Source organism: Cervus canadensis, chromosome 14 (genome assembly GCF_019320065.1).
Source record: "Cervus canadensis isolate Bull #8, Minnesota chromosome 14, ASM1932006v1, whole genome shotgun sequence".
Taxonomy (NCBI): domain Eukaryota; kingdom Metazoa; phylum Chordata; class Mammalia; order Artiodactyla; family Cervidae; genus Cervus; species Cervus canadensis.
The window spans coordinates 8,449,437-8,467,509 of NC_057399.1; the positions used below are offsets into that span (position 1 = coordinate 8,449,437).

General features: G+C 42.1%; 1 protein-coding gene across 5 annotated transcripts in view; it reads right to left on the bottom strand.

The window, feature by feature from the left end:
• Window positions 1-18,073, bottom strand: part of INVS (inversin) — a 124,003-nt gene that overhangs the window by 30,577 nt on the left and 75,353 nt on the right. For all 5 annotated transcript variants that reach the window (XM_043486634.1, XM_043486633.1, XM_043486631.1 and 2 more), the window contains 4 exons: window positions 15,788-15,943; window positions 15,145-15,374; window positions 12,386-12,492; window positions 5,167-5,379 (listed from right to left, as the gene is read on the bottom strand). In XM_043486634.1, the coding sequence (XP_043342569.1) occupies window positions 5,167-5,379; window positions 12,386-12,492; window positions 15,145-15,374; window positions 15,788-15,943 (706 nt within the window). The remainder of the gene's footprint in view (window positions 1-5,166; window positions 5,380-12,385; window positions 12,493-15,144; window positions 15,375-15,787; window positions 15,944-18,073) is intronic.

Consider the following 18,073-nt stretch of genomic DNA (forward strand, 5'->3'; position numbering starts at 1 on the left):
CTGAGTTATTGTAAGGGTTTAATGTACAAGAATTTTGTAAGCCGTAAAGCACTATATCAATACAAGTATCATTGTTATTTTATTGACAGGTAAGGCTGTTATGCTGTCACTGGTTCCAGCTGGAAGTGAAGAAATGTGGGTGTGGCACCTAGGAGTCACAGGGCTGGGCCTGATGATACTTTCAGGAGATTCTCATTGTTGAAACCACACAACCCCTTTTTCTGTAGAAGCCGTATTAATGACATCTCTCAAGCCTCTCTTGCGTGCGTGCTAAGTCACTTCAGTCATGTCCAACTCTTTATGATCCCATGGACTGTAGCCGCCAGGCTCCACTGTCCGTGTGATTCTCCAGACAAGAATACTGGAGTGGGTTTCTATCTCCTCCTCCAGGGGATCTTCCCAACCCAGGAATCGAACCTGGGTCTCCTGCTTTGCAGGCAGATTCTTTATTATTACATGCTTGCTATTAAAAAGCAGAGACATCACTTCACTGACAAAGGTCCATATAGTGAAAGCTATGGTTTTTCCATAGTCACACAGGGATATTGGATAAGGAAATGAACATTCACTCTAGTATTCTTGCCTGGAAAAATCCCATGGACAGAGGAGCCTGGTGGGCTACAGTCTAAGGGGTCGCAAAGAGTCAGACATCACTGACCAAATAACAACATAGGGATATGAGAGTTCGACCATAAAGAAGGCCGAGCACCAAAGAATTGATGCCTTCAAACTGTGGTGCTAGAGAAGCCTCTTGAGAATCCACTGGACAACAAAGAGATCAAACCAGTCAATCCTAAAGGAAATCAACCCTGAATATTCACTGGAAGGACTAAGGCTGAGGCTCCAATACTTTGGTCACCTGATGCGAAGAGCCAACTCATTGGAAAAGACTCTGATGCTAGGAAAGACTGAGGGCAAAAGAAGATGGTGACAGAGGACGAGATGGTTGGATGTTATCACCGATTCAATGGACATGAATTTGAGCAAACTCTGAGAGATGGTGGAGGACAGGGGAGCCTGGTGTGCTGCAGTCCATGGGGTCGTAAAGAGTCAGACAGGACTTAGCGACTGAAGAACAAGAAACTTATCAAGGGCTTTGAGTCACTAGAAGTATGGAGGGACCTAACAGGATCCTTGCTCTCCAGGAACTGACAATCTAGTTGGGAAATCAGACCCACACCTCCTGCAGATGCTGAATTCTAGCTATGATGCGTGCTAAAACAGAAGTATTAACCGAGAGCTGGGGGTTGGGGATGTGGGGGACTGATTAAACTGGAAGAGAAAAAAAGGTTGCATAGAAATCACGTCAAAGTGAGGAAGGAGGGAAGTGAGAGAAGGTGGTTTCAGGCAGACAGAGCACACAGCTCTCACAGAGCCTTTGACTCAGAAGAGATCTGAGAGCCCGGCTCTTTTACATAGTTTTAAAAATTCTTTATATATTTATCCTGGAGAGATGATAATTCAATTTCTCCTGGAACATTTCCAGTGAGAGGAAACTGATCACCTCAGAAGACAGGAAAGGTTTGGCTCTAACCTTTTCCGCTGGCCCTGCATTGGATGTGTGTGTTGGGGGGTGGGGAACGGGTCTGTCAGATTCTCTCTCTTCATTGTTGCTGAAGCACAGGCTCAGTAATATTTGGTCTTTGACTTCCTCTCAAGGGAATAAGAAAATGTCATGCGTTTGAGGACCTTTGACTTATAGAATGTTATAGCTGGAAGGAACCTTAGATATCATTTAGTCCAATTTACAAAAAAATCTTTCTGTGATTCATGAACCATCTTAGAGAATGTGACAAAAATCTACAGATCCTCTCCTCCCACCAAATGTACATGAGCTCATAACATACAAAATACTGCTTACAGTTTCAGGGCATTCTTGGAGCCCCAAAACCTGTCCCGAACTAAAAAATTTTCTTTTCATTTTACTGATGAGAAACTGAGGCTCAGAGAAGTGGAATAATGGAAGTGTTCTCACGCATCAGACCACAGGTGAGCAGAAGATTCAGACCTAAGGGCCAACCCTGAAGAAAGACACTGACAAACGGAAGGTGTCTGGGGAGCAGGCTGCAAGGGGATCTCTTACAGAGTGAGAAGGGGAGCTGGGGTTGGGGTGCGAGTATCAGGAGCACCTTCTTTAACTATCTGGAAGTTGGTTTATGGAAGAGGATTTGGACTTTTCTGTTCTGCTTCAAGGGGCAGCTCAAGATCAAAAGGGAGAAAAGAACTTCTGCCAACATCATGAGTGTTAGTCACTCAGTCGTGTCCGACTCTTTGTGACCCCACGGACTGTAGCCCCCCAGGCGCCTCTGTCCGCGGGGCTCTCCAGGCAAGAATACTGGCAACAGAACTGTCCACTAATGAAGTGCGCTGCATAGAGGCACAGAACTCCTTAGCTGACTTTTTGAGGACACAGAACTTGAGCATCACGAGAGCTTGAACTGGGTGACCCAAACTGGATTTGATTACACAACTCTAAGAGACACAGTCTCATACACTAGTCAGAAGGAAGCTCGGGTCTCCCAAGAGCGTGGGGTGTAAGGAAAGCTGTAAGTGAGGAAGTGAAGAAAGTTCAAGACGGTTGAGATGTCAGGTGGGAGGGTGGAATTAGTGGAGAGAAAGGTGAGACTTGGAGATATAAGCGGAAGTAAAACGTTACAGGGTCTGACGTAGCATCACGAATGCTATTCCAGAATGCTGCTTGTATAGAGAGGTGGGACAGAACTACAAAAGGGCATTTCGGGAAGGGGAATGATCACAGCTGGCGGTGGCGGCAGCAGCAGGGAGATGAGGAGGTGGAGAGAGGCAGCTGTAGGTTCACACAGCGAGCCTGAGGCGGCGGTAACAGGGCCTGCAAACAGAAACGCCCAGTGATCTGACATGTCGGCCAGGGACAGAAGGACGGCACAGCGGGAATGCCTCCAGAGAGCTGATGACCTAGGGTTAGAGTTCCATGAGAGTAAGACGTCAGACAGATGAAGGGGTTACCTACAAAGGTAGAGTAATGTAGGCTTTAAGAGTAGATATATTTTCAATGAAAAAAGTATGGCAAGAAAAGAAGCCTAGGGGGTTAGCCTGTAGCACTGACTTCAGTGTGGAGATGGTATAGTTGAAAAGATGTACGAAGGAAGAGTTCAGAAAGTTAGAGGGATCTGAGCTCAGAGAGTGAATAAAAACCCAGCAAAAAGGAAGCTTCAGGGGAAGAGGGCAACCAACATAAATACAGTCTTATTTTCATGTGCATTCAGCTCTGTGCCTTGGCAGGTAGATTACAGTAGTGTTCATCTGGCAATACACTGGAGGTGTGGCATGAGTTATAAAGTGCTTTTAAATGGATTATAGGTATTTCCTTAAAAAAAAAAAGCCTTAGAAAATATGACTAAAACTTCTCTCTCTTTCAATTTCTCTACCAGCAAAACAGAAATCACTTTAAGTTTAATCAGCTTCTTTGACACCCTCACTTTAAGGAAGGTGATTTCTGCCATCCTAACACGAGAAACTTCAGAGGGTGTGCTGAGGCGACGTGACGTGCCTGAGCCTCAGACTAAACTTAGCCTTCTGATTTCTGCTCCTTAAAACCAAATCCAAAACCAAAATGCAACACTGACTCACAGTTTCAGGAATAACTTTTGAGAAATAAAATGAGCACAGATTAAACCGGTAATTCTTGATTCAAACATTTCTCCTGGAGACCTATGCTACAATGACAATTAGGAGGCGATGGTTGGGAGTGCAAGAGACTCATTTACTCCCAATAATGAGGACCCAGAAAGGGCAGACGGCAACTGAGAAAAAGGAAAGGAAGCTAAAGATTTTTAGTTTTTGTAATTTCAATGATTATCACAGTAAGCACAGCTCCCATTTACAATTTTTTTAACAATCAATTTCAGAAACTAAGAATTAAGGACAGGGCTTCCCTGGGGGCTCAGCGGTAAAGAATCTGCCTGCCAACGGGTTTGATCCTTGATCAGGGAAGGTCCCACGTGCTGGGCAGTTGTTACTGCTGAGCTTGAGCTCTAGACCCAGAAGCCACAACTACCGAAGCCCATGTATCCTTAAGCCCCTGCTCTGCAACAAGAGAGGCCATCTCAGTAAGAAGTCTGGGCACCACAAAAAGAGCAGCCCCCCTCCCTGCAACTAGAGAAAAAGCTGCATAGCACGGAAGACCCAGCACAGCCACAAACACACAGAGAATCTTCCTGTGGTCTTTAGCATCAGATGTTTTGGTTTTGTACCTGCTAATGCAATACTCTCTTGCTATTTAAAATACCCAACACATGTATAACAGAAAAGCCAAACCAAAACATAATCTAAAATCAATCACTCACAGTAAAAACAATCACAATGTATAATAAACTTCCTGGGCGGCTCAGATGGTAATATCTGCCTATAATGCAGGAGACCCAGGTTTGGTCCCTGGGTCAAGTAAGATCCCCTGGAGGAGGAAATGGCAACCCACTCCACTATCCTTGCTGGGAAAATCCCATGGACAGAGAATTCTGGTGAGCTACAGTCCATAGGGTCTCAAACAGTCAGACACAGCTGAGCAACTTACAGTTTCAGATTTATAACAGGCACAAATGACTATTTCACACACTATATCATTACGCAAACAAGTGTGAGGTCCTTGAAGCAAGTACTATTTTCTCCTTAGGCTCAAGTCAAGAGCGTTGTATGTGCAGTAAGAATTCAATCAGTATTTCTTGAATAAATTGCATTAGTTAGTGGGGATTTGTTAAGGAATAGGTAGGGGAGAGCAAGTTATTTATACAAGTTGGTTGCTTTAATCAAATCAAAACTAGACCTATATTTGTCGAGTAGAAGCAGGCTAGATTTTGGCGTGAGTTTCTTTGGAAAAGGCAGGAAGGTGAGAGGACCAGATATTCCTTTGTGGCTGCCTGCAGGCAGCGCCCTCACCGTCAGCTCCTCACCACGGCTGGGTACGCAGTGATGTCTCCCAGAGTTAGAACCCCGAGGACTAACCTAGAGGAACAGCCACCAAGCGGAGAGAAGGCCGCGGTCCTCTGAGGGACTGGGGAGCAGCAGCGGGGAGGGGACGCGGATGCAGGGACCACAGTGACTTCAGATTCCTCCTGCGCCTCTCACCCGGCCACGCCCACCGCCACGCCCCCTTCCACGCTGACTCCGGAGTTGTGAGCTCACACTTACTTGGCCGCAGCATCCTTTCTCAACTGTTCGTGCTTCATGAGCAGATTTTTCCGGTCTCGGAAAGCTTTCCTGACCTTGTACCCTTTGTAGACGGCCTGGATCTTGAAGGCGGCGATGTCCTGTATGGCCGCGATGGACAGGGCGCCCTGCTCCAACATGAACTGGATCACTTCGTGCCGCTCCCCAAGCAGGGCATAATCCAGGGGTGTGTACCTGAAGAAGGGAGAGTTTTAAGTGTTGTAAGGTAATTCCGAGCACAGTTAAACTGGTGACACTGTGCAGGAGGAGGAAGCCTCATTCTAAGACGTGGAACACCCCTCGGGCATGGCTGTCCCGTTTTGCTCCGAGGAGCGCAGAACAAGGGTGGGGCCAGTATCTGGTGTTTTGCACTGCTGACCATGTCTATTCCTCAGTTTTGCTCACTTGCTCACAAATTAGGAGCTTTGAGAATATATGATCACTTTTCTTCCTCCCCATGTTCTAAGTAGTTCCTTAATCCTATCTAAAAAAAACACTGCAAATAATATTCTGTGGGGTTCCTATGTCTCAGCCCATGATTACTGAGAGTTAACATTTATGAAATGAAAAATATATCTCCAAATAGAGTTAGTCTGTGAGAAGAATGGCCCTTTAAACCCCTGCAGAAGTGATGGATTAATAAACATAGTTGGGACAATTGTATGGTCATCTGGGGGAAAAAAAAAAGACTCTTACATCACTTTCACTCCAAAATGAATGCAGGATGAAGTAATGATCTAATTTTCTTTTTTTTTTTTCTTAAGGGAATTCCCTGGTGGTCCAGTGGTTAGGACTCTGTGTTCTCACTGCTGAGGGCCAATGTTTAATCCCTACTTGGGGAATTAAGATCCCATAAGCTGCATGGTATGGCCAAAAAAAAAAAAAAAACCATGAAAGTAGAAGAAAAAATCATGGGAGATTTTTAAAAATATTGGAGTGGGAAGTTTTTTCCAAAGAAAGATACAGAATGCAGAAACCTTAAGATTGATAAATCCAAGTACATAAAAATAACAAATATTTATAGGGCAAAAACACCAATAACAAAGATAAAAGATAGTTCTTCAAACAGGAAATACTAGGGGCTACTAGCATATAAAAATATGTTCAATGTCACTCATTTAAGAGAAATACAATTTAAGACTAATATGAGCGAGCACTTTAACCTACAGATTAATTCAGCAAAGACCAGAAAGTTTAGTAACACACTGTGCTGGTGAGGATGGAGGGAGGCAGGCTCTCTACATCCAAGGGAGGCAATCTGGCAAAATATTTCACAATTATTCATGTATCTGCCCTCTGCCATAGCCTTCTCACTCACAGGCATTCATCCAACAGATCTGCTCTCCTGTGAAGTGCCTTATGTATAAGGATATTCACAGAAGCACAGCTTGAAATAGTAAAACAATGGAAACAACCTCAATTCTATCAACAGTGAAGTAAAGTCTCTCAGTTGTGTCTGACCCTTTGTGACCCCATGGACTGTACGGTCCATGGAATTCTCCAGGCCAGAATACTGGAGTGGGTGGCCGTTCCCTTCTCCAGGGAGATCTTCCCAACCCAGGGATTGAACCCAGGTCTCCCACATGGCAGGCAGCAGATTCTTTATCAGTTGAGCCCCAGAGGAGCCCAGGAAAGCTGGCATCGGTAGCCTATCCCTTCTCCAGCAGGGAGATTTGATTCCGACCCAGGAATCAAACTGGGGTGTCCTGCACTCAGGCGAATTCTTTACCAGCTGAGCTACCAGGGAAGCCCTCCACCAACAAACATAGGACTGGTTAAATAAAGTATAGGCCATCCCATCACAAAGTCATCTGCATAAAGCAGCCATTATTGTGTACATGAATAAATACGGGACAATCACCAGGATGACTTGTTCAGTGAAGGAAAAAAGATAAAGTAGGAAACCAGAACAGTATTATGATGTGCTTCACTGACATAAAAAGAATATATCCCTATGTGCCCACCTATATGAAACATTGATATAACTCTCTAGAAGTTTCCCAAGAAAACGTGACAATGATGCCTCTGGGGAGGAAGCTAGCTGTCTCAGAGACAGGGATAGGAGGGATATTTAGTTTTACTAAATGCCCTTTTATGCTTTTTAAATTTTTTACAGTGTACATACCTTTTTGATAAGTATATTATTTAGAAAAGATGGGTATTATTATCATAGAGTTATATATTAGAATTTCAACTGACTACTTTCTAGATCTGTGATTTTAGGCAGAGTCTTTTGAAAAAATATATCTTCTCTATTTTTGGAATATAAAACAAACCAGATTAATATACAGAAGAAAATAATAGTCATCTACACTCTCACTCTCAGAGTTAACCATTGTCAATACTAATGGGAAGTATGTTTCCTTTTTTAAAGAAAAATAATTACTTTGTAAAAATGACACACAGTTTAAGAATTCAAATGATGCAAAAAGTACTAAAATTTGAAGTAAAGAAAATACCCCCAGTTCTACCATCCAACCGTGGTATTAACGATGGTTGTCACTTCCCGACCAACTTATGGCCCACCTCTCCTCACAGATTTGGGATGATGATAGAATAAAATAATCAGTGTGAAGAAGACAGCAGCGCGCCTGGCATGAGGGAAGCAGCTCATAAAAGTCAGTGTGATCAGCGCTATCACAGGACACCGCAGCGCTTGTATGTTGGTGACGGCACCTATCACGGATGTTATTTGCACAGACCCAAGCTAGCATTTACGGCTGCTGAGCAACCACCAGATCAGCCTCCTCTGGATGACTGTCAGTGGGCCAGTGCGGTCACGGGTGCTGGAAGGAAATAACCAGCTGATCGATGAGCTGGAAAAATGATGACCATGTGGGTGCATGAACAGACTCAGAGAATCAGCCAATGATTATAGAAAAGAAACTCTTCAAGACTCACCTAACAGTCACAGTAAGATACAAAAGGAAGAGGTTTTCAGTCAATGCAAATGGTAGTTTGGTCACTTTAGTAAGGAGACTCTAAATTCAGAAGGAAGTTCTTGAATGCTAAAACGGATGAACCCCCGTTTTAGGACAGCGTGATCTGCCCATCTGTTCAGAAACCAGAAGGCCATAAAGTAGAGGTGCCTGAATAAACTTTAAAACATTATTTACATGTAAATAGCGTTTTGTAAATTCAGAAGAACTTTTACAAAATCCACTGTATATTCCAAAATGCCTTTCATGACTGTACTTTCCCCAATAGAAAAAATCATCAGAGTCAGAGAACCACTGCAGAGAATTTGACAGATTTAGTTTAACACCCTCACGGTATAAATGAATAAGCAGACCTGGAAAGATTATGCAACATGCTGAAGTCTATGTAACTCATTACCTGCAAAACCCAGATGGGACTATGATCACACACTGCCCCGTTCAGTACAGAAACCCTTCCACAATTCATCTCTCAGTCACTGAGTACATGTCTCCTACGGAATGAAACTGCTTCCAAATCAATGTGCAAATGACATATGCATTTTTATTAAGCCTGATCATTTTTTTCTATAATTATGAATATGTAGTATCTTTCACATAGTCTATAAGAAGGATTAGCAAAATATGGCTTATGAAAGTGAGGCCCAAGTTATGTGTTTACTTACAAATATGACAAAAAGAAATGACATGGGCATAATATTCCCTAAAGAATGCTGAGCTGGAGGTCAGCAGACCTGTGTGACCCTGGGCATTCTCTTCACTTCTCTGAGTTTCTGTTTCCTCATCTGTAAAAGGTGAAAGGAAGGGGAGGAGAACTAGATTTCTCAGGCTGCTTGTGGATGGAAACTTGCATTTCAAATATGTTAAATATTTTTGTTATGAAAAAATCATATTTTTATTATGAGAAACTTTAAGCATAAACAAAAGTAGAGCGAATAGGACACTAATGCTTTATACACTCATTACCCAAATTTAATAATTAGCAAAATTTTTACCACATTCACTTCATCTACTCCTTTCTTTTTTATTTTTGCTCAAGTATTTTAAAAGCAAATCCCAGAGGAATTCTCTGGTGGATCCAGTGGTCAGCACTCAGAGATTTCACTGCCATGGGCCCAGGTTCAAACCCTGAGGGGGGAAAGATCCCACAAGCCATCAATCAATCAACCAATAAAGCAAATCCCAGACTCCGATCATTTAATCTCTCTGCATTTTAGTTTCATCTATAACAAGGTGAATGTAATCACAATGCCACTGTATTAACATTCCTGCGCACGATCTAATGCCTACTCTAAACACACATTTTCCTGATTTTCTTTTAAAAAATGTCTTTTTCTTTTTTTTTTTTAACAATTAGTTTCTTCAAATTACTTCTCGGGCAATTTTTGATTCAAGGAGACACAAACTAAATATCTAGCAAGGCTTTAAGACTAAAGTCTATACTTAGTGTTTAGGCAACTGACCGCACTGTGATTATTACTATTGAATCGTTCTTCATCCCAAACTCAACGGAGACACATTCGAGCGCTGTGAATATTCCCATCTATGTCAGAGTATGGCTGTCAGATAGTTATTGACTGAAAGCCAGCAGTAGGTGGCAAAAATTATGTCTATACAGAGAACATCAAGCGGTTTGTGTCAATGCATGTGAAGTAAAAATTAACAGTACATTGATGGTAACCAGTCAAGAAACAATGCAGACAAAGACAAGAGACAAGATACAATTGGACTTGCCAGGTGGGAATGGTCTGACGGAACAAGCAGAATGCCTAAACTGGAACGTCAATAAACATAAAAGGCAGCGCCAGCTTCTGACATTTGTACATCAAGGTGCACTGCTGACGAAACATTAAAACAGACTGGGGTACTGCCACTGTCTCTTTTCATCCATAGACTGGCAAGTACACTTTGGAGGATTTTTCCTTTGGTCTTTTGGTCTGTAATTAACATATGCTTACTCCAGGAATTGGTAAGTACCTTAATTCATAAGCTTACTTAGGTCTGAAATTCAAAATTCAGCATATAAATGGAAATTGAATTACAAAAAATTATTTTTTTATTGTTTCCTAAAAAATAGCACTCAGGCAGTGAATGGTTTTATAAAAAATATCCTTTATAGAAATATATCATCCCTAATTCTTAGAATTCTTAATCTTTTTGCTTCTTCAGGGTTTCAAAGGGAGAAGCCTCCGGCACCCTCACATACCTGTTTTAAGGTCAAATCCTCAGTCTTGAGGATTCTTTTGGCTTTCCAGTTTCCTTAAATGTCCAAATGCCTATCTTCATCTTTTGGTTTTGCAGTTGTCATTTGACTATAATAGAGATGTGGAGTTCTTTATATAATCACTCTCAAAGTAAGGCATACTAATCTGCTTTATCTAAGTTTGCCTGTGGTCTAAGAGTTCCACACAACTTTCTAATGAAGGTATGAATCAGGGTGATGCTAGTGGGAGCCTGAAAACACGTATTTGACAATCCACCAGTTATTTACTGAGCATCTACTTCATGAAAAGCACTGTGAGCAATTCAGAGATGACCATGAGTGCTCTGCTAAAAGGAAGACAAATTCTATAAAATCATAATAAAAAGTGAAATGTGCCAAGGGCTATAAAGATTCACAGTGGGGAGGAGAACACAGTTTGGGACACATGACTGCAGGACCAGGACCATCTTCTTAGATGAGACTGAACTTGAACAGTGGAATGACAAGATTAACAACTATTTTAGCGATCTGATTAAGAAAGGTTACTTTGGAAGGTAATGAGTTGAATGAGGGAAAGATCGAAGGAAGGAAAACAAGTGAGGAGGCATTGCAATAGTTTCAGAAAGAGTGAGAGAGGGCAAGACAGTGGTGCTGGTGATGACGAGGAGATGACAGCGTGAACCAAGGCGGGGGGTGAGTCTGCACTGTAGCCGGAGAACTACCAGCACCCAGGTGCGTGCTGAAGCCTCAGGGGCTGGTCAGGTTGCCAAAGGAGGGAGGCTGAGAGCAGATCCACTCCTTGAAGACTGCTTATATTTAAAACAGAAAAAAGGCAAGAGAAGCCAAAAGAAATGGAGGAGCAGGATTAGAAGAGAATCCTAATTCCAAGAGAACTGGGAAAACGCACTGTCACAGAAGCTTAGGGAGCAGACAGGCTCAAGGAGGTGAAGAGGAGTCAGCAGAGAGGAGATGCAGGAGGGCCAGTGGGGGGCAGAGAAGACATCACATGCTTTGTCAACTAGGACCCCGCCAGAGACCATTCAGATGCAGATTTCAGGGTAAAGGAGAAGGTGGAGGCCAAACTGCAAAGGCTTGAATGGGGACAGTGAAGACAGTGTGAGAGTGGGCAAAGAAGACAAACCTCAGAGAAAAGAGACTTGGAAAATAACAGATGGCGGGTACAAATAACGGAGAAAGGTTCTGAAAGAAGTGGGAAAGGTGAAGGGGTTGGCCCCATGTTTCCTCTGGGACAGTGGGCTTACAGAAAACCCCTCTTTTTCTACCAAGTGTCCCACCCCCTGATAGAAAGAAAAAGCTGGTGGTGGCTGAGAGCGTAGGGATGGGGCCACTTTAGTGACAGTATCCATGAACAGTGAAAACTAAAGCACAGATCTGGGGAGGGGGCAGGGGGCAGGTATGGAAATCTGATTACCATCTTAGTTGTTACCTACAAATTACTAGAATCTTCCTAGATCCAAGACCATCAAGAATGTCTCCTGCTTAAGACTTCACACTATGTCGAGTCCTTTTTATTGGGTCTGGGTCACTGGATAGCAACCCCAGCCTAACTCTGTGAATCTCATATTATTTAAGATATCTGTATTAAGATTAAAATCCTGAGCTTTAGCCTCAGTTTCCCCTTATTTTTTTTCATGCTACATGGTGGCATCTCTGTCCAGTAACTGAAAATATCCTCTTCATCAAGAGAAACTTCTTGAACATATAACACATCTCGCTGGCCTAACTGAATTCTTAGTCCTGGTCAGTCAGGACTCCCCTGATTTGATGCTGGACACACATCAAAAGAAGACCTAGATTTCTTCATCTGGAAAGTGTGAGCCTGTCCTAAGTAATGCCTGAAGTTTCTAATAACTTAAAAATCCCATGATTCTAAATCAACACTACATGGAACTTTTGTTTTCTTCTGGTTCAGGATTTCTTAGTGTAGTGTTTCCTGATGAAACACTATTTCTGAACAAGCATCTAAACTTGAGAATTTTTTAAAATATTGTAGAAAGGATGTGAGATGAACAATGATGCATTCTTTCTGCCAGTGGCTTACCTCTCTTCATTGTTTTCCATCTGATTAGGGAAAGCAGCAAAGTCTAGTAGTAATTTAATAGCATCAAGGTATCCATTGTTACAGGACCAGTGCAAAGCTGTTCTTCCCTGCAAGCATAGTCAAATACGTCTGCTGTCAGTATTTTGGGACACATAGTTATTTATCCTAACTCAAATACATAAACATTTCTCCCAAGTTGCTTACTTACAGAAAGAGAAAACATTAAGTACACAGCGGAGAAAATGAACAATATCTTAACCAAGTGATCAAAGTAATACTAGTTAATGGACTTCCCGGGCTCCTCTGGGGACTCAGTCGTAAAGAATCAGACTGCAATGCAGCAGACACAGGTTCGATATCTGGGTCAAAAAGATCCCCTGGAAGAGGGCACGGCACCCACTCCTCTATGTCTGCAGGGAAAATCCCACGGACAGAGGAGCCGGGAAGGCTGTGTCTATGGGGCCGTAAGGAGTTGGACATGAGTAAAGTGACTGGGCAGCAGCAAGGGCCCTTCCTGGTGGCGCAGGGAGGAGTCAACCTGCCAACCGGGGGACGCAGGTCTGAGCCCTGGTCCGGGAGGACTCCCACGCTGCGGAGCAACTCAGCCAGGGCGTCACAACTACTGACCCTCGGCCCCAGCTCTCAGGCCCTCACGCGTGGGGACTGTGCTCTGCAACGAGAGGAGCCACTGCAATGAGAAGCCGGCACGCCGCAAGGAAGGGTAGCTCCCACTCGTCGCGACTAGAGAAAGCTCACACAGAGCAACAAAGACTCACTGCTGCCAACAATGAATAAAATTATAAAAAATACCATGTTAAGAAGTATCACATGTCTCCAAAAGTGATACTCTGAGGATTCAGTATCATCTATGTAATAGTCCATCCCAAATGTAAATCCTGAATCAAATTATGATGAATCATTAGGCAACAACAAATTGAGTGAAATTCTAGAAAATAAATGGCCTGTATTCTTTAAAAATTTCAATGTCATGAAAGATTAAAAAAAGTCAAGAATCACTGCTAGAGATAAAAAGGAATATTTCATAGTGTTAAAGAAGTCAAAGAGGAAGATATCACAATCCTAAATCTGAATGCAACTAACAGTGCAGTCTCCAAATATATAGGATAAAAACTGACAAAATTAAAAGAGCATAATTACAGTGGGAGGTTTTTGTTTTTTTTTTTCCAGTGGGAGGTTTTTAACCCATGTCGTACAACAGTTGATAGCAGAAATAGATTAAAAAGTAGGAAAGGTATAGACAGCATGAACAATAAAATGTAAAATGTATATAAAACACTGTATTGAACAATGACAAAATTAATATTCTTTTCATGTGTACACAGAACATTTACCAAAATCAACCATATGCTGGGACATAAAGAAAGCTTCAAAAGCTTTTCAAAGATTAAAATGATGCAGAGTATTTTTTTAAACTAAAGTAAAATTTAAGCTACAAATCAGTGCGTAGGCAGAATAAGGCACTCTGTTACAAAGATGTCCACTTTATAACTTTATAACTTCTGGAATCTGTAACTGTGTTATATTAAATGGAAAGGGGGAATTAAGGTTGTAGATGGAATTAAGGTTGCTAATCAGTTGACTGTGAGTTGGATTATCCAGTTGGGCCAAGTGTAATCATAAACGTCCTTATAGTAAGTTAAAGAGAGAGGTAGAAGGTGAATGTCAGAGTGATGCAGTGTGAAAAAGTCAACCAGTCACTGCTAGATTTGAAGCAGGAGAAACAGAGCCACAAGCCACAGAATGTGGGCACCCTCCAGAAAAGTCAAGGAAACAGATTCTCTCCTAGAGCCCCCAGAAGGAATGAAGTCCTGCCAACACTGTGATCTTTAGGACATTTTGGAATTCTGACACCCAGATTAGTAATATGACAAATTTGTTTTGTTTTAAAACACTAAGTTTGTGGTAGTTGTTACAGCAGGAATAGAACATCAATATAATCATTAACAAAAAGATAATGAGAAAATGCCCAACTGCCTGGAAATTAAACAATACACTTAACTAACCCATAAATCAAATAATAAATCAAAATGGAAATCAGAAAATGTTTGCGTTGAATGATAGTGATGCTACAGTTTATCCAGATTTGTAAGACGAAGCTAAAGCAGCATTCAGAGTGACAAACATGGTTAAATATATATATTGAAAAAAACCAATGATTTAAAATTTCATCAAAAGAATTTTTTAAAGAATATTAAATCAAACCTTACAAAAGTGGATGGTAGGCAATAATAAAGATGAGAGTAAATACCAATGAAATAGTGAAAAATTTCAAATGTAGAAAATAAAGGCAATTTTATAGATTTGCTGTGAGGATTGAATGAGTTATAAAACAGAAAGCTCTTAGAACTTTGAAATATTAAGCATCCATGATTATGAAAAGATTATATACCAAATGAAAAAATATTAGTGATAATTTTAAGCAAAACAAAATGTGTAAAATCATATATATATATTTATATACTTATATACATATGCCATGTATCTATATATTTTATAAAAGTTATAAAACTATTCCCATCCTGTGACTTTTAAAAATTATATACACGTATACACAAGGACTAGAGGAGAGCATGGACAAATAAAAATCACTTTTAACTAACAAGATTTTTTTTTTTAACTAAAAGATTTTTGAGTGATCTCATCACTTGATAAACTCTTTTACTTAATTTTAGTTAACAAAGAAGCAATGATGCAGACACTTCAGTGCAAATGATAGAGAAAAGACCTAGGATTTTTACCTCTTTGTCTTGAATGTTCGGGTCTGCGCTGTTTTCCATGAGCACGGCCATGCAGTTGATATATCCCCCATATGCAGCGCACTGCAGTGGGGTTCTTCCTGCATAATCCTGCACATTTGGGTTGATCTTATTTTCTATCAGGATCTGGCAAACATCTGCATTTCCTCCCAGCGCGGCCCAATGTAGAAGAGAATGTCCATCTTGGTCGACTAGATCCACCCTTGCTCCACCTGAAAAAGCAAAAATATAGTGAAAATGTCTAATATAGACAGCATTTATCCAAAAGAAGAGAAGCTTAAAGAATATAACAGTCCTTTAAATGCCTTACTCTTAGCAAAAAGCTTTCATGTATATCATCTATTTCAGATTTTTACAATAAGCCTGGGAGTTGGTCAGGATAGAAATTGTTCCCCTTTTATATGAGGTGAAACCGAGGATCAGGCAGATACAGTGACTGTTCCCAAATCAAACAGCTCCTAATAGGTGGCGCTAGGAGTGAATCTCGAGTTTCCTGATGCCAGGCTCTTCCCTCCATGCTTCCACCCAGGCAGCTCTCTGCCATGTAAAGCTGTATTTCAAAAGCTGGATGTAAGAAATCCTACCTTTTGAGACTGACTTGCTATGAGCACTCTTAATAACTCACCTTTGATGAGTGTCTGAATCACATCTTTGTGCCCCATCTCACAGGCTCGGAAAAGTGGAGTATGTTTCATGACATCAGTAGCATCTACTTGAGCGTTATTTTCCAGTAATAACTTCACGGTGCTGACATGGCCAGAAAGGGCAGCAGCATGTAAAGCTAAAGAGGGAGCGAAAGAGAGTGAAGAAGTTTTAAGTAACGACCTTACCTCTTTACGATCCTAACTGTGTGTCTCTTCCTCTTTTGATTTTCCCATCATTTTGGCCAAACGCAATTTAATCTCCAAGATGATGTATTCCTCACTTGCATACACTTCTTTGTATCCCCCTTCCTATCAGTGTGTATCATTACTCCCACGCTTCCCTTCCTTCTACCTTTCTCACCTCGCTGTTTTCTTCCTTTCCATCCTGTTGGTCTGAAATGGTCTCCTCAGTTACTAGTTTATTATCCTTTCCTCTTTCTAAGAGAGCAACAGGACAAAACATGACAAAGAGAAATGACTTAAATGATGCAGGCAATTCTGCCCACCAGCCCACTCACAATCCGTTTACGCCTCTGAGGGGACGTGTGATGGGAGCCGTCAGTCTGCTGGTTCTTCAGCTGGTCACCTGCGCTCCTCTTGCATCGGGTCTGTGTACCCACATGGTATTCAAAGTGTGTGCATCTTACTGCCTTGAGAGCATTATTCATACAACACGATTCCAAATGCAAGTCAGCTATTTCTTCAGGGCCCAATGTTAAAAAGAGCAATTCACTCCAAGATTGTAGGAAAAAACCGAGTGGGATGTGGTCTCCTCTCCGGTAAGGGGTTGAAAGAGCAGTCTTGACTATGTGTGAGTTTCACGTTGCACTGCCTGCCTATGTTATTCCTCTCTAGGGCTTATGTCATCACTCTTCAGGTTACTCTTTAAATTCTATTTAAGTCATCACTCTCTAAATTCTTCTCAATGTTTCAGGGTATCTGTCTAGAGGCCCAGGCCAGTTCTAAGAATTATGGCTCTATACTATCTAGGAAAATGGTTTTTTCATAAAGTGTGATCCATGGACCAAACCTGGGGTGCCTATAAAATGCAGATTCCTGGGGACTTGAAATGCCACTTTGGGCTGGGTACACAATCTAATGCTGGGAATTCAATAGGGAACAAAATAGCTAAGGCTACATTTTCATAGAAGCAGCAAAGCAGAACAAAACCAAAACACTGAATTAACAACATTTAAGTGTTAGATGGTGATAGACGGTATAGTTAAAGAAGTAAAAACTGTTTTGATATGTGAAGTGACATGGGGATTACTTTTGATTGGTGCTTAGGGAAAGCCTTGTCAAGGTACCTAAAGGTCCATTTAAGCTGAGACTAAATCATAAAAAAAGAGGCAAAGCAGAACTCTCAAGGGAGACTAGTCCGGGCAAACGCGAACAGGGACAGGGATGAGTGCACGTGCTTAAGGCAGGCAAAGAGGCCGCGGCATGTGAGCGAGAGCGCAGGCAGCCAGAGAGGCAGAAAGGCTGGATCACAGGCGGCCGTCGGGTCAGAGCGATGGAAGGCGCCAAGGGGCTTTACGCAGGGAGTGATGTGTGACTTGTGTTCTAAACGGGTCACACGAGCCATTTTCAGAACGCATTCGAGCACATTAGGATGTAAGCACGGAGACCAGTTAACAGTTAACACTAGTCTGGGTGAGGACAGTGGTGGTTGAACGAGCGCGACAGGAGTGGAGATGGAGGGAAGCAGAAAAAATTCAGAGTATGTTCCAGATGTGGAATCAACAGGACTTATTGACAGGAGTTGATGTAGGATCTCTGTTTAATCTGGGAATATCTCTAGTAATTGTTATGCACACCTGAGTTTGAAAAGCCTGACCCAAATGCCTGGAAGGTAGATTGGCCGAGCCAAGATGGGTGTGAGAGCCTTCGAGTACCTGAAGCGTGTCGTGTGGAAGACAACACGCAAAGCAACACTCAGTTTGAAAAATACTGGCTTAGGATGAGGGAGCACGTCCTAGTAGAGTGAGCTTAAGATGGAAGTAACGTGTGAATCCCTGGCCGCTGAGTGGTTAAGACTCTGCACTTTCACTGCCAGGGGCCCAGCCAGGTTCCATCCTCGGTTGGGGAGCTAAGATCATAAACACCACACGGCACAGCCAAAATAAAAGACAGAAGTTTTGGTAATGAGTTCTCTGTACTGGAGCTGTCCAACTGGAGTTTCAGCCTCCAGTTGGAGGAGATGCCTTTGGTGAAAAATGTTGGTGAGAATGTCATAAGGCAGATCAAGGCACATGAGACATCTGTGA